This window comes from Rattus rattus, chromosome 2 (assembly GCF_011064425.1).
Source record: "Rattus rattus isolate New Zealand chromosome 2, Rrattus_CSIRO_v1, whole genome shotgun sequence".
Lineage (NCBI taxonomy): Eukaryota > Metazoa > Chordata > Mammalia > Rodentia > Muridae > Rattus > Rattus rattus.
The window spans coordinates 35,482,985-35,498,676 of NC_046155.1; the positions used below are offsets into that span (position 1 = coordinate 35,482,985).

The window sequence follows — 15,692 nt, forward strand, 5'->3', positions numbered from 1 at the left end:
AAGCAGGGCACATTTCCCCTGAATAACCTCATTAATGGCAAAGGTTGACCTGCTAGACGGGACTTGATTTGGAGAATAAGACTATACAAAAGTCAAACTCGCCCAAGATTATGCATGTCAGAAGGAAGTAAACAGAAATGGTTAGCAAGAAGGGCAAAGGTTTCAAGGCCAGTTCCACCACTTCCGCTGCTTCCACTGCTTAACAGGCACGAGGGTGCTACCTGGCCCTCTGAGGACCCAGCACTTCCTCTGTACTTAGTTCTTAGTACTTCCTCTCTGTACTTGGTACTTCCTCTGGAAAAAACATTGAATATACCTGGGAAGGTCACAATAATGATATAAAAATGGAAATATTTATAGTGAGCAGCACCAGACACTATAAAAGTAACCAATGCCTCTTGCCAAAGCTTGGCTGGTTTTCTTGTGTGGCCGGTAAACCTTCAGTAGGAGTTCTCAAAGGAGAGTAGAGAAAGTTAGCTGCGGAAGCCTGGGCTGAGTCCACGGCTCCTCCTGAGGAAATCTCTCAGACTTATTTGTACAGTTGTACAGTTTAGCTTCTCGTTTTCAGAGATTCCTTCAATGATTTTTAAAGTGTGTGTATACAACTGTGTGTGTGTGAGTGTGTGTGTGTGTGTGTAGTATATGCACATAGAGGTCAGAGGTTGATACTGGGTGTCTTCCTCCATTGTTCCCCCATTCATCATTCATCATCTATCTATCTATCTATCTATCTATCTATCTATCTATCTATCTATCTATCTATCTATCTATCTATCTATCTATCTATCTATATCTGCCTGCTGTCTATCTGTCTGTCTATCTGTCTGTCTGTCTGTCTGTCTATCTATCTATCTATCTATCTATCTATCTATCTATCTATCTATCTATATCTGCCTGCCTGTCTATCTGTCTGTCTGTCTATCTATCTATCTATCTATCTATCTATCTATCTATCTATCTATATCTGCCTGCCTGTCTATCTGTCTGTCTGTCTGCCTATCTATCTATCTATCTATCTATCTATCTATCTATCTATCTATCTATAGATTCTTTCACTGAATTTGGGGGCTCACAGATTAGTTGGTCAGCAAAATTCCAAAGATCCTCCTGTCCCTTCCTTCCTAGCCTATGAGCCACCATGCCTGGAAATTTTATTGGGTGCTGAGGTTTGAACTCAGGGCCTCATGCTTGAGTGGCAGGTAGTTTATAGACTGAGCCACCTCCCCAGCCCTGGTTTATTGCTTTTCAATTGCACTTTACATATGCAAACACCCACCATCTTACTATGTAAGTGGGTTCAACAATTCCTTTTGGATCATAGACCTAGGAGATTGGTATTAAATACTGTTTCTTTTCAGCCACCCCACAGAAGACCTAGTTAGGCGCCATTCCACTTATTTAGGGGATTAGAAGCTGTATTTTTTTTTTTTTTTTGATAGAGATGCTGGGGACCAAACCCAGGGCATCATAAAAGCAGTTCATTAGCATTTCTAACAATAACTGTAGAGACAATTCTATATTGTGGGTTCTTTTGATTACCAATCTAATTTGCTCTCTTACGAGAGTTGATATAATAATTTTTATCTGTTTCTTTAACAAGGTGATTTTCTGTCTTATAGTAGAGTATTCATAGATTAGGATAGAATAGATTTTTTTTTTTTGGTTCTTTTTTTCGGAGCTGGGGACCGAACCCAGGGCCTTGCGCTTCCTAGGCAAGCGCTCTACCACTGAGCTAAATCCCAACCCTGAATAGATGTTTTTTAAAATATATTTTTGTTATTTTCTTTTTATAGATGCATTTATTTTATGCGTATGAGTATGTGGGTCCACCATGTGTGTGTGCAGACTCTACAGAGGTCAGAAGAAGGTGTTGGATGCCCTGGAACTGGAGGTACAGACAGAGGTGAACAGCTATGTGGGTTCTGGCAACTGAGCGTAGGTCCTCTGCAAGAGCAGGTCCCCTAACCACTGAGCCATCTTCCCAAGTCCGTAGACTAGAGTAGAATTTTAAGATTAGAGGAAGCCTTAAATATTAGTGAGAAAATCCCCTAATGTCAACTCATTGTGTTGTTTTGTCATGGTCCTGCTTAAACTATATCCCCAGATTTCTGTTTCCCCAAAGAGTTAGGAGGATAATGACCTCGTGCTCATCCATTAGCAATAATCGACAAGGATGTCACTCAGGTAAGTCGAGTCTTCTCCAGTTGCCCATCGCTTCCGCTTCCTGTTGTCTCATGCCCAATTGCCTTCTTTATGTATCTCACCACCCCAACTAGTACTTGACTTTTAAAGCCAGAACCTACTCTTCCTTTGGTGTTTTATGCTTATAGGATTTGAGGCCCAGCACCATTTTGCACTCTGCTTGATGTTACACAGTCCATTTATGGTCATATTGGATTTTAGACTTTTTTTTTTTGTTTTTTCTATTTATTTATTTTATTTATATGAGTACACTATAGCTGTCTTCGGACACACCAGAAGAGGGCATCAGATCCCATTACAGATGTTTGTGAGCCACCATGTGGTTGCTGGGATTTGAACTCAGGACCTCTGGACGAGCAGTCGGTGCTCTTAACCACTGAGCCATCTCTCCAGCCCCCAGATTTTAGACTCTTATGTCTAAGTTCTAGTTGCATGCTGCCATGAGACTGCTCATCTGAAGACTAATTATTCATCTGAAGGTTAATTATTTTAAGCAAAATCTGATGTGTTTTATAAACTGTGGTAGTGGTTATTCATGAGGTAGAAGTGAGAGGGTTAAACATTTTTTTAGGGATAAATAATGCATATTTCCTATAAAAAAATACTTGAAAGCAAGATTTCTCAGCAGGTCCTCATAGAGACTTGTGTATAGGGCCACAGAACCTTAAAGCTGGGGTCATAGACAAGCTCAGATCATATAAGCAGACACTAGTGTAATGCTATGATAGGTTCAATTAAAAAAATCAACCACTGTGATAAATCCAGCATTCACTCATTTAAAGGAACAGTATCTTTACTGCTATCCAGTGCACTAAGTTCTCTTGCATATTTCCCACTTCATAGGCATAGATGTCAATGCTTGGCTCGATTTACCCTAAATCACACAACTAATGAGCATCAGAGGGGAAACTGGTACTCAGGAGGATCTGACCACAAAGCTATTAACACTTGCCACATTGCCAGCTCTGCAGGAGGCAGAGGTGACTCCCCAGCTCACACGGAAAAGCTCCTGCAACCATTCTGCTGCCCATGTTAACCACAACCTCACTACCAGCTGGCACTGCCATCACCACCTATCGGCCAAACATCAGTCCTTCTCATCGCACGTCATCAGGGTCCCCTGATACATTACAATGCATCCAGGAACAACTGAAATACAATGCACCTGTCTGTCATCGATCACCACCTGCCTGGAGCTGCCATGCTGGGGTGAAGTGACATCGGGCCAGTCACTTTTGTGTCCCTCAGGAAGCCAGTCCTTGTGCCTGCTACATGATGGGATATTCGAACTCATTCACTGCAGTGAAAATATCTTGCTTTAGTTTCGAGACTGCTTGCAACTACACAATAAATACTTAATCTGTTTTTCTTCTCCTTCCTTGGTCCCCAACAGACACTGGTTTTAACTAAGCAGACGCAAGTAAGCAAGGAAATGATGCGTTCACGATCGTCTCATCCTAATGCTTCTCTACTGGTTCTGTTCTGTGCCACAGGGTGGACAGACTGCTTACCCTTCACAGAAGAGAGTCAAACTAAGAGCCTAGGGAGCGAAATGTGAAGCAAGGGTGGGAAAGGGGTGGGGCTAAAGATAAAGTGGGTGGCAGGTAGCGTTAGATGCCTCCCTTCTAAGTGCTGGCAATCTTTTTCAGAGAATTTTGAATATCTCTTTGCATTTGTAGTGTGTGTGTGTGTGTGGGTGTGTGTGTGTGTGTGTGTGTGTGTGTGTGTGTGTGTGTGTCTGTGTGTTGGGGAAGGGCGTGTAGGTCACTTTCTGATGACTCGCCACTTTCCAGTACTCTACCCCACTAATTTATGTGAAATTGGGGCGAAAGGCTGAACATTTGACCAAGGTACCATAACAAAATGCTTTACTAGAAGTCTATGGCTATGGTGATCGGCATCAAGAAATACATAGGAAGCAAAGTTTGACCTTTTACATCCCCAAGGCTCGTCCCTAGGCTATGACTCACTTCTGACCCTACGTATCAGACATGGACCAGATAGAAGCACAACTAAGTAACAACTTCAGGCAGCCTTAGCAGCAGCATCTAGAATATGAGATACCAGGCTAAGGCGGAGGCACCCCGTTCTCATGAGTGCCCCTGGTGTATACGGGGTGGGAGAGGCTAGGGTCAGTGTTGTGGTTGATAATCCGGAATAAACAGGAAAGAGCCAAGCACTATTAACACCAGCTCTGGCACTCTGACTTTCTCCCTTTCCTAGGAACCATTAAAAAAGCTCCAAGCACTTGGGTGGCACCTGGACAGCTATTGTTTCAAAGAAGGTAACACTAATGCAGAGGGTTCTTATGGAAAGTCCCTCAGGCAGGGACAGGTCTGGGTGAAGAGGAAGAGTCAGATTCTCAGGTTGCTGGGAAGGGCACTTCCCAGGTGAAAGTGAATCATGGGAGGTGAATCATCAGGCTTCTGGTCCAAGTCACTGGAAGAGTAAACCATGCTTTTACTGAAAGCACTCCTCATCCAAAGGTAATTTACACAGATTTAAGAATCTGTGTAATTGGGCTGGCGGTGAATTGGCAGAATGCTTTCAAAGTATGCATGAAGCCCTGGGTTTGATCCCAGCAGCACATAACAGGGTTTGGTGGCCGGGGGTGGGGGTGCATGGCTTTAATCCCAGCACTTGGGACATGAAGACAGGAGTATTACAAGTTCAAGACTGGCCTTGCTAGATTGAAGAGCCTGGAGCACTAAGACACTGTCTCAAAAACAAAAATGGACCTATAGATTTTAGGGGAAAAGAGAAATTTGGGGGCAGGGACAGGGAGCCTCATAGAGCATCTGCTGGACATAAACCAAGACCTACTCATCAACATATAACCAGTTAAGAAAGTGTCCTAATGGGGTTGGGGACTTAGCTCAGTGGTAGAGCACTTGCCTAGCAAGCGCAAGGCACTGGGTTAGATCCTCAGCTCCGGGTGGGGGGCTTGGTAGGGGTAGAAAAGAAAGAAAGTGTCTTCATACCCTTGAAGCTGACTGGTAGATTTGAGGAGTTGTTCAACAATTGTTGCCACATTCCGTTCCTCTTACTTAGAGTAGAGAACCAGTGGTTTTTAAAGGGAGAGATCGGCTGTGGGTATTTCTCTGAACAAATAAGACAGCAAAAGTCCTAATGAAGAACTGTGCTAAGAATAAACTGATTTCTTACACACGCCGTTTGCTTTTCTATTTGAGTTTTGATTCCTTGTGGACCATGTAATTATGTGTCAACTGTGCATTAATTTTGTTAAGTGCTATTTTCCCTATATCAAAGGTAAATTTTATGTTTCATCCAAGACCAAATCTCACTTTAAAAAAAAAGGTGGGGTTGGGGATTTAGCTCAGAGGTAGAGCGCTTGCCTAGCAAGCGCAAGGCCCTGGGTTCGGTCCCCAGCTCCGAAAAAAAGAAAAAAAAAAGTGGATATCTTTTTTTTCCTGGTCTTATTGAATTTGTACAGTTTTTTGTTATGTATTTGAGAGTTATACTAAGAACTACTTCTGACATTCACTGCCACCAAATAGGGGTGTCTCAGGAGTTGAAGAGACTTAATTCATTAAAGTGAACAAGTGGCAACATGGCCATACTCTTTTTCTCTTAAATCTGAGTCCTCTCATCATGAGCCCACATCACTGGGGATTCCGGGCTGCAGTTGGGAAGGGTCTAGGCCGTAATGTGCAAAAACACATTTCTCCAACTTGCATTCACTGAAAGTACCCCTACAGCACAGACAGCAAGCAGGAATACATAACCACGCTCATTGGTTATGCTTCAAATTGGCCCTGTGAAAAACATGAAGGAAAATGACATTTGTTGGGGAACGTCTCTTTTTTCCCCATAAGGGGATTGTTTTGTGTGGCTGATCTGACTGATTTTTTTTTTTAGTAGTTTTGCCAATTTTTCTTAAAGATTTATTTACTCATTTTCTGCATACAAGTACTCTTGTCATTCTCTTCAGACACACCAGCAGAGGGCATCAGATCCCATTACAGATGGTTGTGAGCCACCATGTGGTTGCTGGGAATTGAACTCAGGACCTCTGGAAGAGCAGTCGGTGCTCTAAACCGCTGAGCCATCTCTCCAGCTCAAATCTGATTGATTTTTATTGGATCAGTTTAATTTTTCTCTCTTCTCAGGTAGAGTGTGGGTTTTATTTTTCCTGTTCTCCAACACAGTCTGCCACACAGCCTGCCACAGTCCTCATCATCCCTCTCAGCTTAGGGAAGTCTGAAGCACTTGGGACCGTGGCCATAATATCAGGTTGTAACAGTGGGTGACAGGAATGGAATACCTCATCACAGACCCCTCCTTTTTCTTTCTTTTAATCCAGGCTGGCTTCAAACTCTAGACCCTCCTGCCTCAGACCTCTCAAGTACTACTATGATTGCAGGGGTGCGCCACATCTAACTGGAACTAGGCTTTCCGTATTCTATCCAAACAAAGAAGCCTTCAACAAAGATCAAGCAGAATTGATCCCAAGTTGTTCTCTTCACAGATACATAGTGGACCCATAGATCCAGGGTCTAGAATTCATCGCCAGTTCCCCGCAATGCTGGTGGCACCTTGGTCCAATGGCAGGATGGTAGCAGGTAGGGTTCTTGGGGTGCCGAGCAGTACTGTCCACAGGGCACTTTCTGTCTGCAATTATAGCCTGCCAGAGCCATTTATTTCCTTGCTTGGTGAAAATGTTTTCATTTGAATTTCTCTTGAGCACATGGAGAAGCAGAGAACAACGGGCAGGTTGCATGGGGGGACAAAGTCCTTAAAAACATGGTCCTGGAGCCCATGGCCAAACTTGGATTTTTGATGATTTTGCATAAAATCAGTATTTCAAATCTACTCTGCTGAGGTCGGCTGAGATGAGGTCTTGAAGGACACACAGGACAGAACTCCTGGCTCCTTTGTTACTTCTGAAACATGAACTGCTTTTAGCAATAAGGGCTGGAATGTTCCATAGGAACTCGGAGCATGGGACAGAGGGATATGACACACACTCGGTGTGGGCTATTTAAAACCAGGCCCTTGGCTTCCCTCTGTGATTCTAAATACGTGAAACCACATTGCCCTGCAGCAGCCGGTAACTATTTCTATGACACTGCCCAGCATCTGTGCTCAGAGTGGCTGGGTCCACCCAACAAAAAGAAAGTAGCACACAGTCCAGGTTTCCAGTGTCCAGCTAACGTCCACCTAGTGTCAGATCGAGAGGGCGCTGGGGGAGTGAGAGGTCTTGAAAGCTAAGGACCGATCTATTGAACTATCTATCCCGGGTGCCTTAGCACGTTTTTTTAAAAAGTACATTTTAAACAAGCCATTTATACGACTAATGAATAGTGTAAGCAAAACTAATCGTTTTCTCAGGATGAGCACAGCCTACAGAATGATCCCAGACTGACAGACATTGCTCCTCTCTGAATCGTAAAACCTGTTTTAATTTTTTTTCTTTGACGTGTTACCGCTTCCCTTCATCGAACGGATAAACAACCCCTTAGGAATTGTGTACTTAATTGCCAACCAACCAAAGGCGTTAGCCAGGGAGGGACAATAATGAGTCTTGTTATATAATGTCAAAACACCTGACCAAGTTTGTAAATGCAATCGGTCAGTTCAGCTTTTAGGATTTCTGACAGACTGTACCAAGTAACTTTATGCGTTTTTATCTTGACGTCAAGAATTAAAGCTTCAGCCTTTATAAAACATGTAAGACTTTGCCACATCCAATACGCCACATCTTGAACTCGATCCAAGGCTGCGTGTTCACACCTTTGATCCCGGCAGTGGGGACGAAAAGGGAGGAATATCAGAAGCTGAGGGGCCAGCAGAGCTCTTGGCAGGGTCAGCCAGCATGAACTATGTGAGACCCTTTCATATATATATATATATATATAAATTTTATTTCTCTCTGATCACAACACTTCAAAAATATGTCTTATCATTTCCATTTTGAAGATAAGGGGAGAGGAGGGAGAGCTGGTCTGAACGAGACCACGTGAGACCACGTGGATGAGATTAGTGGGGTGAGATTTGAACACGGCACTCTCCAATTTCAAATTCACAGTGTTTGCCTGTCTATAAATGATCTCAACACAATGGCTAAGCATGGATGGCAAGGAAACAAATATAAATCTAGAAAGCAAAGAAATAAAAACTTGGATCTTAATCTTAAGATACCTCAAGTTACATATATTGACAGTTGACTGTGTCTGTCTTGGAAATGTCTATCTGCTGACCTACGATTGATGCTGGAACAGGGGAGACCCCTTGACTCTCGTGTGGTTCAGAACCCATTAAGAACTAGACTCTCATTGCCAAACATGACACATCAGAACAAATTATACATATTTCATTATCCTGCGGAGCGGTCTGATTTCCTAGTCCAGTGCTATTTTTGAATATTTTTCAGGCATGGACTGAATATGTGGTTCCCTTGTGGCCATCTCAAAACATAGAACAGGGAGTATTTGCTTTATTAATATCATCTTTCCCTCGCTGCGAGGGGACAAGTTATAAATTAGAGGCGATTAGAAAGCAGTCTCTTGAGAATTAGTATTTTAAGAAATTACCTAGAAAGAACCAAGGGTGGTTTTTTTTTCTCTCTTTCTCCCCGCATGGTAACTCACACAGAGGAGCAGTCTGCCCCAGATCCCCACAAGACAACATCTTGAGCGCATATGTGATTCTGGGCTCTGTATTGACAACCCCAGGAACTCCAGCGCAAAATAACCGGAGTTCCCAAGTTAAAAATGAAAGTAAGATTATCAAAATTAGTATTCCTATTGCATCGTCCCAACAACTTCATAAACAGTCGTTAAACTAGATAGCATTACAGGTTAGTTAATTTACCCATGCAAGGATCAACCTTCATGGTGGATGCGAAGTTACAAATAACCCATCTATCTATCTCCCGCTTTACCGATGTTCTCGCCCCTTTCAGAAGCATCATCACATTCAACAGAAACAATACGAAGCTCATATTTTACTAGAAGGCTTATCCAAATACATGCCATATCAAAAATAGTCAGGATATAAATGTTTCTCACAAGAGCTGCAGCGATGGTGTGAACAAGAAACTCCCTTCTGAGATTTCAGTAAAACCAGATCTCACAAAGGATCTGAAAGAAAACAAAACACACACACACACACAAAAAACAAACACACACACACACAAAGACACACACACACACAGAGAACAGAGCTTACGTTAATCCGATTTACCATAGCGGTTGCTATATTATCACACTATTTTACAGGGTATGATCCTGTTCCTTCCCCAGTGAAGCAAGAGAGAGACGAGCCCGCTCCAGGTGCCTCAGGAGAATGTCCAGGGTGGGGGGCTAGCTAAGCATGTTCCCTGGGAGCTTACCAAAACCACAGATTTTAAACACAGCAAAAATGTCACTGCTATCAAATGGTCAAGCATGCAAGAGGAATCTGTCTCACGGGGCTCTGTGCCCCTCTCAGAATAAACACAAACCCCCAAATCCACCAGCTGGAATTCTTTAAATTGTAAATTAGATATCAAAATGCTTACGGGCCTTACAGTGAGATAACATCAGGAGGAACGGTGCGTGGAATGGATCTCGCATTCTCACATAAAGCGTTATCTTTGCTACAAGTACACACAGCAGGGCATTTTGGCTTCGCTGGTTTCTTCCCCTCAGTCAGCAAAACCACAGAAAAGAGGCATAGGAAATAGGCAATTCTTTTCAGGGGAATGCAGGCATTTCCCATCCTTCTGCTGCTTTCTGATTCCATGCAGTCGAGAGAATATCCCCACACATGAACAAGGGCTTCTGGAATTCAGCTGCTGGTTGTCTCGCTCTAAGAACAGGTCACATAGGAGTTCCACCCTTCTCTGCTTCTGTATCTGCTCTTTCAAAACAGGGACCTCCAGCTGATTCGTGAGCTGTTCCTCGTTCAGGCAGCGCACTGCTGGGGGAAGAGACCTGCGAGGTGCTGAGATGGGAGCGAGCCAACTGCTGGAGGAAGAGAGCCGACTCACTTCACAGAAAACACTGAGCACTGAGCACGGACCGGTCTTCGAAGGCTAGCGAAGTGATGTAACAGAAAATAAACAGCTTTCTGCTTTCACCGGGAGGCCCTTTAATTGTTACCAAAAATAGGACGGCATTATGTCTTATTAGTGGGTGGGTGGGCGGGCGGTGGAGCAGTCCTCTTAGCATAGGATGTGGGCAATCTCGGGAACCTCTGGGAATTTGCTCTTCATGTAGCAAACAGCCTAGTAAGAAAAACTAGCTTGGGGGCCAGTCTTGGCTGGGAAGAGGAAGTTAAATGAAACTGTCTGACGTTAAATCCGTGCTCTCCCTGGCAGAACCCACCTGGTGGAGGCCACCGCTGAATGATAAGCCCCGTGAACACACGGAGACTGTCGATTTCAGGGGAAAGCATGTGACTGAATACTTGCCCGATACTTATCAACTATTATGAATTATTGATTTTCATAATCCCCCACCACCTCGCACAGCCCACTCCTCCCTCCACGGTGAGGGTGGCGGCAGAATCGTAGGCATCTCTGGTATAATCCTGTCTCCTCCCTTCTTGCTCTCCCCTCTTTGGCAGAGTTCCTTCCGAAAGGCTGGAACAACTCCCTGCCAGCAGGAGGCAGCCAATTCCAGCTTCCTGGGGCTTTGAAACTGGGCCTGGCTCACCCAGCAGGCTGTGGATAAAGTGGGGAAGTGCTAGAGTAAGCTAGAGACCCCGCTTTGAGATCCCAGGTCATCTGGAAAGGAGCGAGCGCGGTTTTTGCAGAACAAGGGAGCTATCCTGCGTGTAGAATGGGGACGATATGGCAGATGGTCTTATGATGACTTTGGGAGTCAAATAAAAATCACAGGCTCTTATTGGCATAGATCATAGGAGAGAAGACACTCCCTTGGAAAAGGAAGTTTGTTTAAGGACAAAATCAAGAGAGCTTGGCCTTGGCGTGGGGTTGTCCAGTCTAAGAGGGTGAAAATATCCTTAGGACAGTAGAAGACAATGTCCTTTGACCATGCCGATGGCAGCCATCCCTCACAGTGGCACAGCCACTCCGGTAAGTCAGGCAAGGCCCTCCCTTCTCTCGATTTTTAAAATTGAATATATATGACACGGATTGTTCAAGTGCCTGCACTTTTAGGAAACAAAGGCACCCTCATCAGAGGTCTGTATGTGCCATTCTCTTCCGCCTTGTGCTGACCCTACGCCAACTTCAAGTAACTCTTTTGCTTGTTGGCTTAAGGAGAGCCTTGCTGTCTGTCTATGTAGCCCGTGATGGTCTTGAGTTTCGTTCTTTCTGCCTCTAAAGTTGTGGGATTACAGGTAGGTGTTAGGACTCCCGGCTCAAGTGCTCGTTTAGATCTAACAGCTTTGTGAGAGGAGGGCAGTGATAGTCATGTTCACCGTCTTATTTGATTGCTGGGATGATGATGGTGGTGGTGGTGGTGATTTCAGAGGATTAAAAGCTCCATGGAAGTAGAAACTTCTGCAAAACCAGGGCCAGCATTCACCGTGTACAAGGAGCACACAGGGCAATGTGTGGTCTATTTGCGGTAATCATGTAGTCACCTAATGAACCCCAAGTTGCCCCCACAGTGTTGTAATAAAGGGACTTGCCTCAGTCAAAGAAGTCAGGGCACACTTCCATGAAGAAACAGTGACTGAGGGAGGAGGGAACAGCATGGGCAAACCCAGGGTGTTCTGAAGAGACGTAGGATGCTTACGTAGCTTTAAGCAGAAATGTGTGTGTGTGTGTGTTTTTTTTTTTTTTTTCTGGCGCATGTATCAAAAAAGACGGTCTTAGAGAAGTCCTGACTTTAAAAAGGACTGGGCTACGGCTTCACCGTGGACTGTTTGGAGAAGGGCGAAAGAGACTGTTCTTAGAAAACCAGAGCTGTGGGCAAGCCTCAGCTAAATAGTAATGTGTCACTTCAGAGTTGGCCACAAGTTGAATCTTTTAAAAATTGGATCCTTCTGCAAGTGCAGGATGGGATCTCTCTACATATAAGGTGGTTACAGTACGGGTATTTTATACAGTTATTTTATTCAAATTGTCACTCTCTTAATTCCTTGATTTCTAATAAATTTTACAACCATGAACATCCTCAGCGACCTTAGATCTTGAATCCAATCCCTGCATGTTACATCTTGATGGGGAAACTGAGGTCCTAAGCCCCTGCACAGATACCTATTGACAGAGTCGCTACCTTGCATGGCACAAAACAATGGGAAACATGTGGTTCAAACAATCGGTGTGGTCAAAGAGGATATCCCCTCCCTAGGATTGGCTTTCAAATACAACCAGTTATCAAGACTGACAAGCCTTTGGGCTCCCAGAAGGCCAAGCAGTCTTTCTTTTTTGATGTGGTAAATCCAGGAGAATACTACACGACGGTAAGAAACTATATCCCTACCATCCACTTGCAGCTGCTCAGCTCAGTTTGAAAGTTCGAATGGAAAAAGGACCCTTGGGGGATGAGGGGCACTAAGGACAAGCTACAATGGGCATTTTGAAAAGACAGTAACTTTTTCTTTTTCTATGGCATTTAGAGCCCAGACTTGAATTCCTTACTCAATTAAAACGCCCACCAAGATCAGGCACAGTTTAAACCATGCCATGCAGGATGCCGACAGCCTTTCTGGAAGAAGCCGTAGAAAGGACTCTGAGGAAGGGCTTGGAAAATCTTGAGAGAGGACAGACCACAGGCCATCCCGCTGATGATGCCTCCTCTCATCCTGCTCTCTCGGGAAGCTCCCCCTCTCCGGGGCAGGGGAGGAGTGTAGAGCAGATATAAGAAATGGAGACTGCAGGGCTAGAAGTTTCCACAACTTGGAGGTCCCGAGATAAAGCTGGCAACCTACCTGTGGACTCTGGTGGCCTTTGGGAGAAGAGCCTAGAAAAAATGAAAGCAGAGTTGGCAGGAGACGCAGGGGAGCTAGCTGGAAGGCCGGGCTGAAACAGGCTCCAACCTAGTCTGAGCCACAGAGGAGCAACAGAGAAGGATCCAAGGCTGGCTCTGTACCCTGCCAGCAGTGTGACCATGGGCCTACTTAACTTCTTAAGTCACAGTTGTTGTTTTTTTTTTTCCTTGTTGGGACATTGCACATAGAGTTGCTGAGAATACTAAAGGTCACCAAACTAAATGCTTGGTGTGAATCTGATACTTAAGAAATATCCATCCATCCATCCATCCATCATCATCATCATCATCACCACCACCACCATCATCATCACCATCATCATCACCACCACCACCATCATCACCATCATCATCATCACCATCACCATCATCACCATCACCGAAATAAGATGACTTTAGACCATGTGGCTCCCAGGACTTGGTAAGCAACGTTTTCACATAAATACCAAGTCAGTTGATGTCTGTGGTCACTCTAGGAAGCTGCCACTTCTCTTAAGATGGTAGGTGCTGATGGTATAAAGAGTTTAACCAAATGAAGGAACTAAAACGAACCAAATGAACCAAAAAAACAAAACAAAACAAAACAACCCCGCCAGTCTGGTGAGAGCTTCCACACCTAGGGTTGACCTAGACGTGGTCCAGAATTTGAAAAAGAGGTTTCCAAGAGAGAGGGTGAATGTTCTTCTTAACCCACTGCCCTTGAGCATGTGTGAGCCGAAGAGGGTAAGAGGACTCTGTTTTGAGACCCCGGTACCAAGGTGGTGGTCTCCTCTAGTTAGAGCCATCACCGTGGTGTGAGCATGTGGTGTATACCACGACAATCGCACACAGAGGAGGTACCGGGCTGCTGCAGTGATATGAGGCAGATGACACCTTTATCCAGGGCCAAGGCTGAGAGTCACCAGAGTCACTGATGCTTTGCTTTAGCAGAGGCTCAACCTTGGTGGGCCAAGCTCTGCAGCCATTGGAGGAACTGGCTATGCTCAGAGCTGCCGAAGTGGGTCCCAGGAGTGCGCTGGCGATCTAGAAGGGCAGATGAAAGCAGAGGAGAGAGGAACAGCCTGTGCTGTGGGTACGAGCCCAATTTTCCCTTCAGCCTGGCGTGGCCTAGGAAACCCCACATTAACTGCGGTAAACAAATCATTAGGAACCCTAAAGAACGGGCCTGGCCCCACCCCCTTCTGCAAACACCCGGGCAAGCGAACCAGTGTCGTTTTAAAACAGCTTTCTGAGTAGATCGGGGGTTTTGAAGCTGAGAGTCAGGTGAAGCAGTTAGCTAGGAAATCAGTCTTGTAGGTACGAGCAGATTTTGAAAGTTCATCGGTCCCAAGCTCTGAAAAAAAAGAAAAGAAAAGAAAAAAAAGAAAAAGGAAAGTTCATGATTCTGAATTGCAATGAGTTGCTCTCCTAAGGGTAACTGTTGCCACTGTGAACTTTTTGACTCCATTCAGTATGTGTGCGTGCTTGAGTCCATTGTGCTGACAGAAACTGTGTTTCTTATAAAGTAACTTACAGCTGAAGAAAAGAAAGAATAAAGTGAAGAGGAAAGGGAGAGAAGGAGATAAAACCCCCAACACACCATATCAGAATAGGCTAAGGATCTTTGACCACCCGCAGGATCTGTGAAGCAGCAGAGAAATGATCCAGTAACCTTCACTTGCTGATGGACGGCAGACGTTGGGCCTGCTGGAATATCGTCTCTACTTGCTCTGTGGCCTTGAACGCATTGCTTGGCCTCTCTGTGTCTCACTTTCTACATTGATAAGGTCAAAATAATACCATGTTTGCATTATTAACATTAGGATAAATTATGATGTGCATGTGTCTGTGTGTGTGTGTCTGTATGTGTATGTGTGTGTGTGTGTGTCTGTATGTGTATGTGTCTGTGCGTGTCTCTGTATGTGTCTGTGCATCTCTCTCTCTCTCTGTGTGTCTGTGTGTGTGTGTGTGTGTGTGTGTGTGTGTGTGTGTGTGTGTGTCTGTATGTGTATGTGTCTGTGCGTGTCTCTGTATGTGTCTGTGCCTCTCTCTCTCTCTCTCTCTGTGTGTGTGTGTGTGTGTGTGTGTGTGTGTGTTTGATGGAGGTGTATGTTAATGACTGATGGCTGTATGTGTATGTGTCTGCCAGAATTACTCTCTCTCTCTCTCTCTCTCTCTGAATGTGTCTGTGCCTCTGTGTCTCTCTCTCTCTCTCTCTCTCTTATGTCTGTGCAGTGTGTGTGTGTGTGTATGTGTCTGTGGCTGTCTCTGTGTGTGTGTGTGTGTGTGTGTGTGTGTGTGTTTGATGGAGGTATTCAATGACTGATGGTTCTGCCAGAATTACAGGAAGTGGTAAAGGCAGCCGGAGGAGGGCCAGCTCTCTATGAGGATTTATGAGTAGTATCATTTAGGATTCTTTGGTAGCAAGTGAGAGACTCTGTTCCACCTCTGCCAACCTAAGCATACAGGAACCTGTTTCCATGGTGATAGCCTCATGAATCCAAGAAAGGGCTGGCCAAGCAGGTTTTAAGATAGAGAAACTTGTGAGAGCTTGGGGACCTTGGTGGCCTTCTCTTATCCTTATGTATCTCCTCAAAGGAGAGA

The 15,692-nt window shown here is 44.7% G+C and overlaps 1 protein-coding gene across 1 annotated transcript in view; it reads right to left on the bottom strand.

The window, feature by feature from the left end:
* Lgi1 (leucine rich glioma inactivated 1) overlaps positions 1-10,279 on the bottom strand; it is a 41,748-nt gene extending 31,469 nt beyond the window's left edge. The window contains 2 exon segments of the mRNA XM_032891837.1: positions 9,234-9,305; positions 9,734-10,279. Coding sequence (XP_032747728.1) covers positions 9,234-9,305; positions 9,734-9,948 — 287 coding nt within the window. The 5' untranslated portion in view covers positions 9,949-10,279.
* Positions 10,280-15,692: the final 5,413 nt, after the last annotated feature.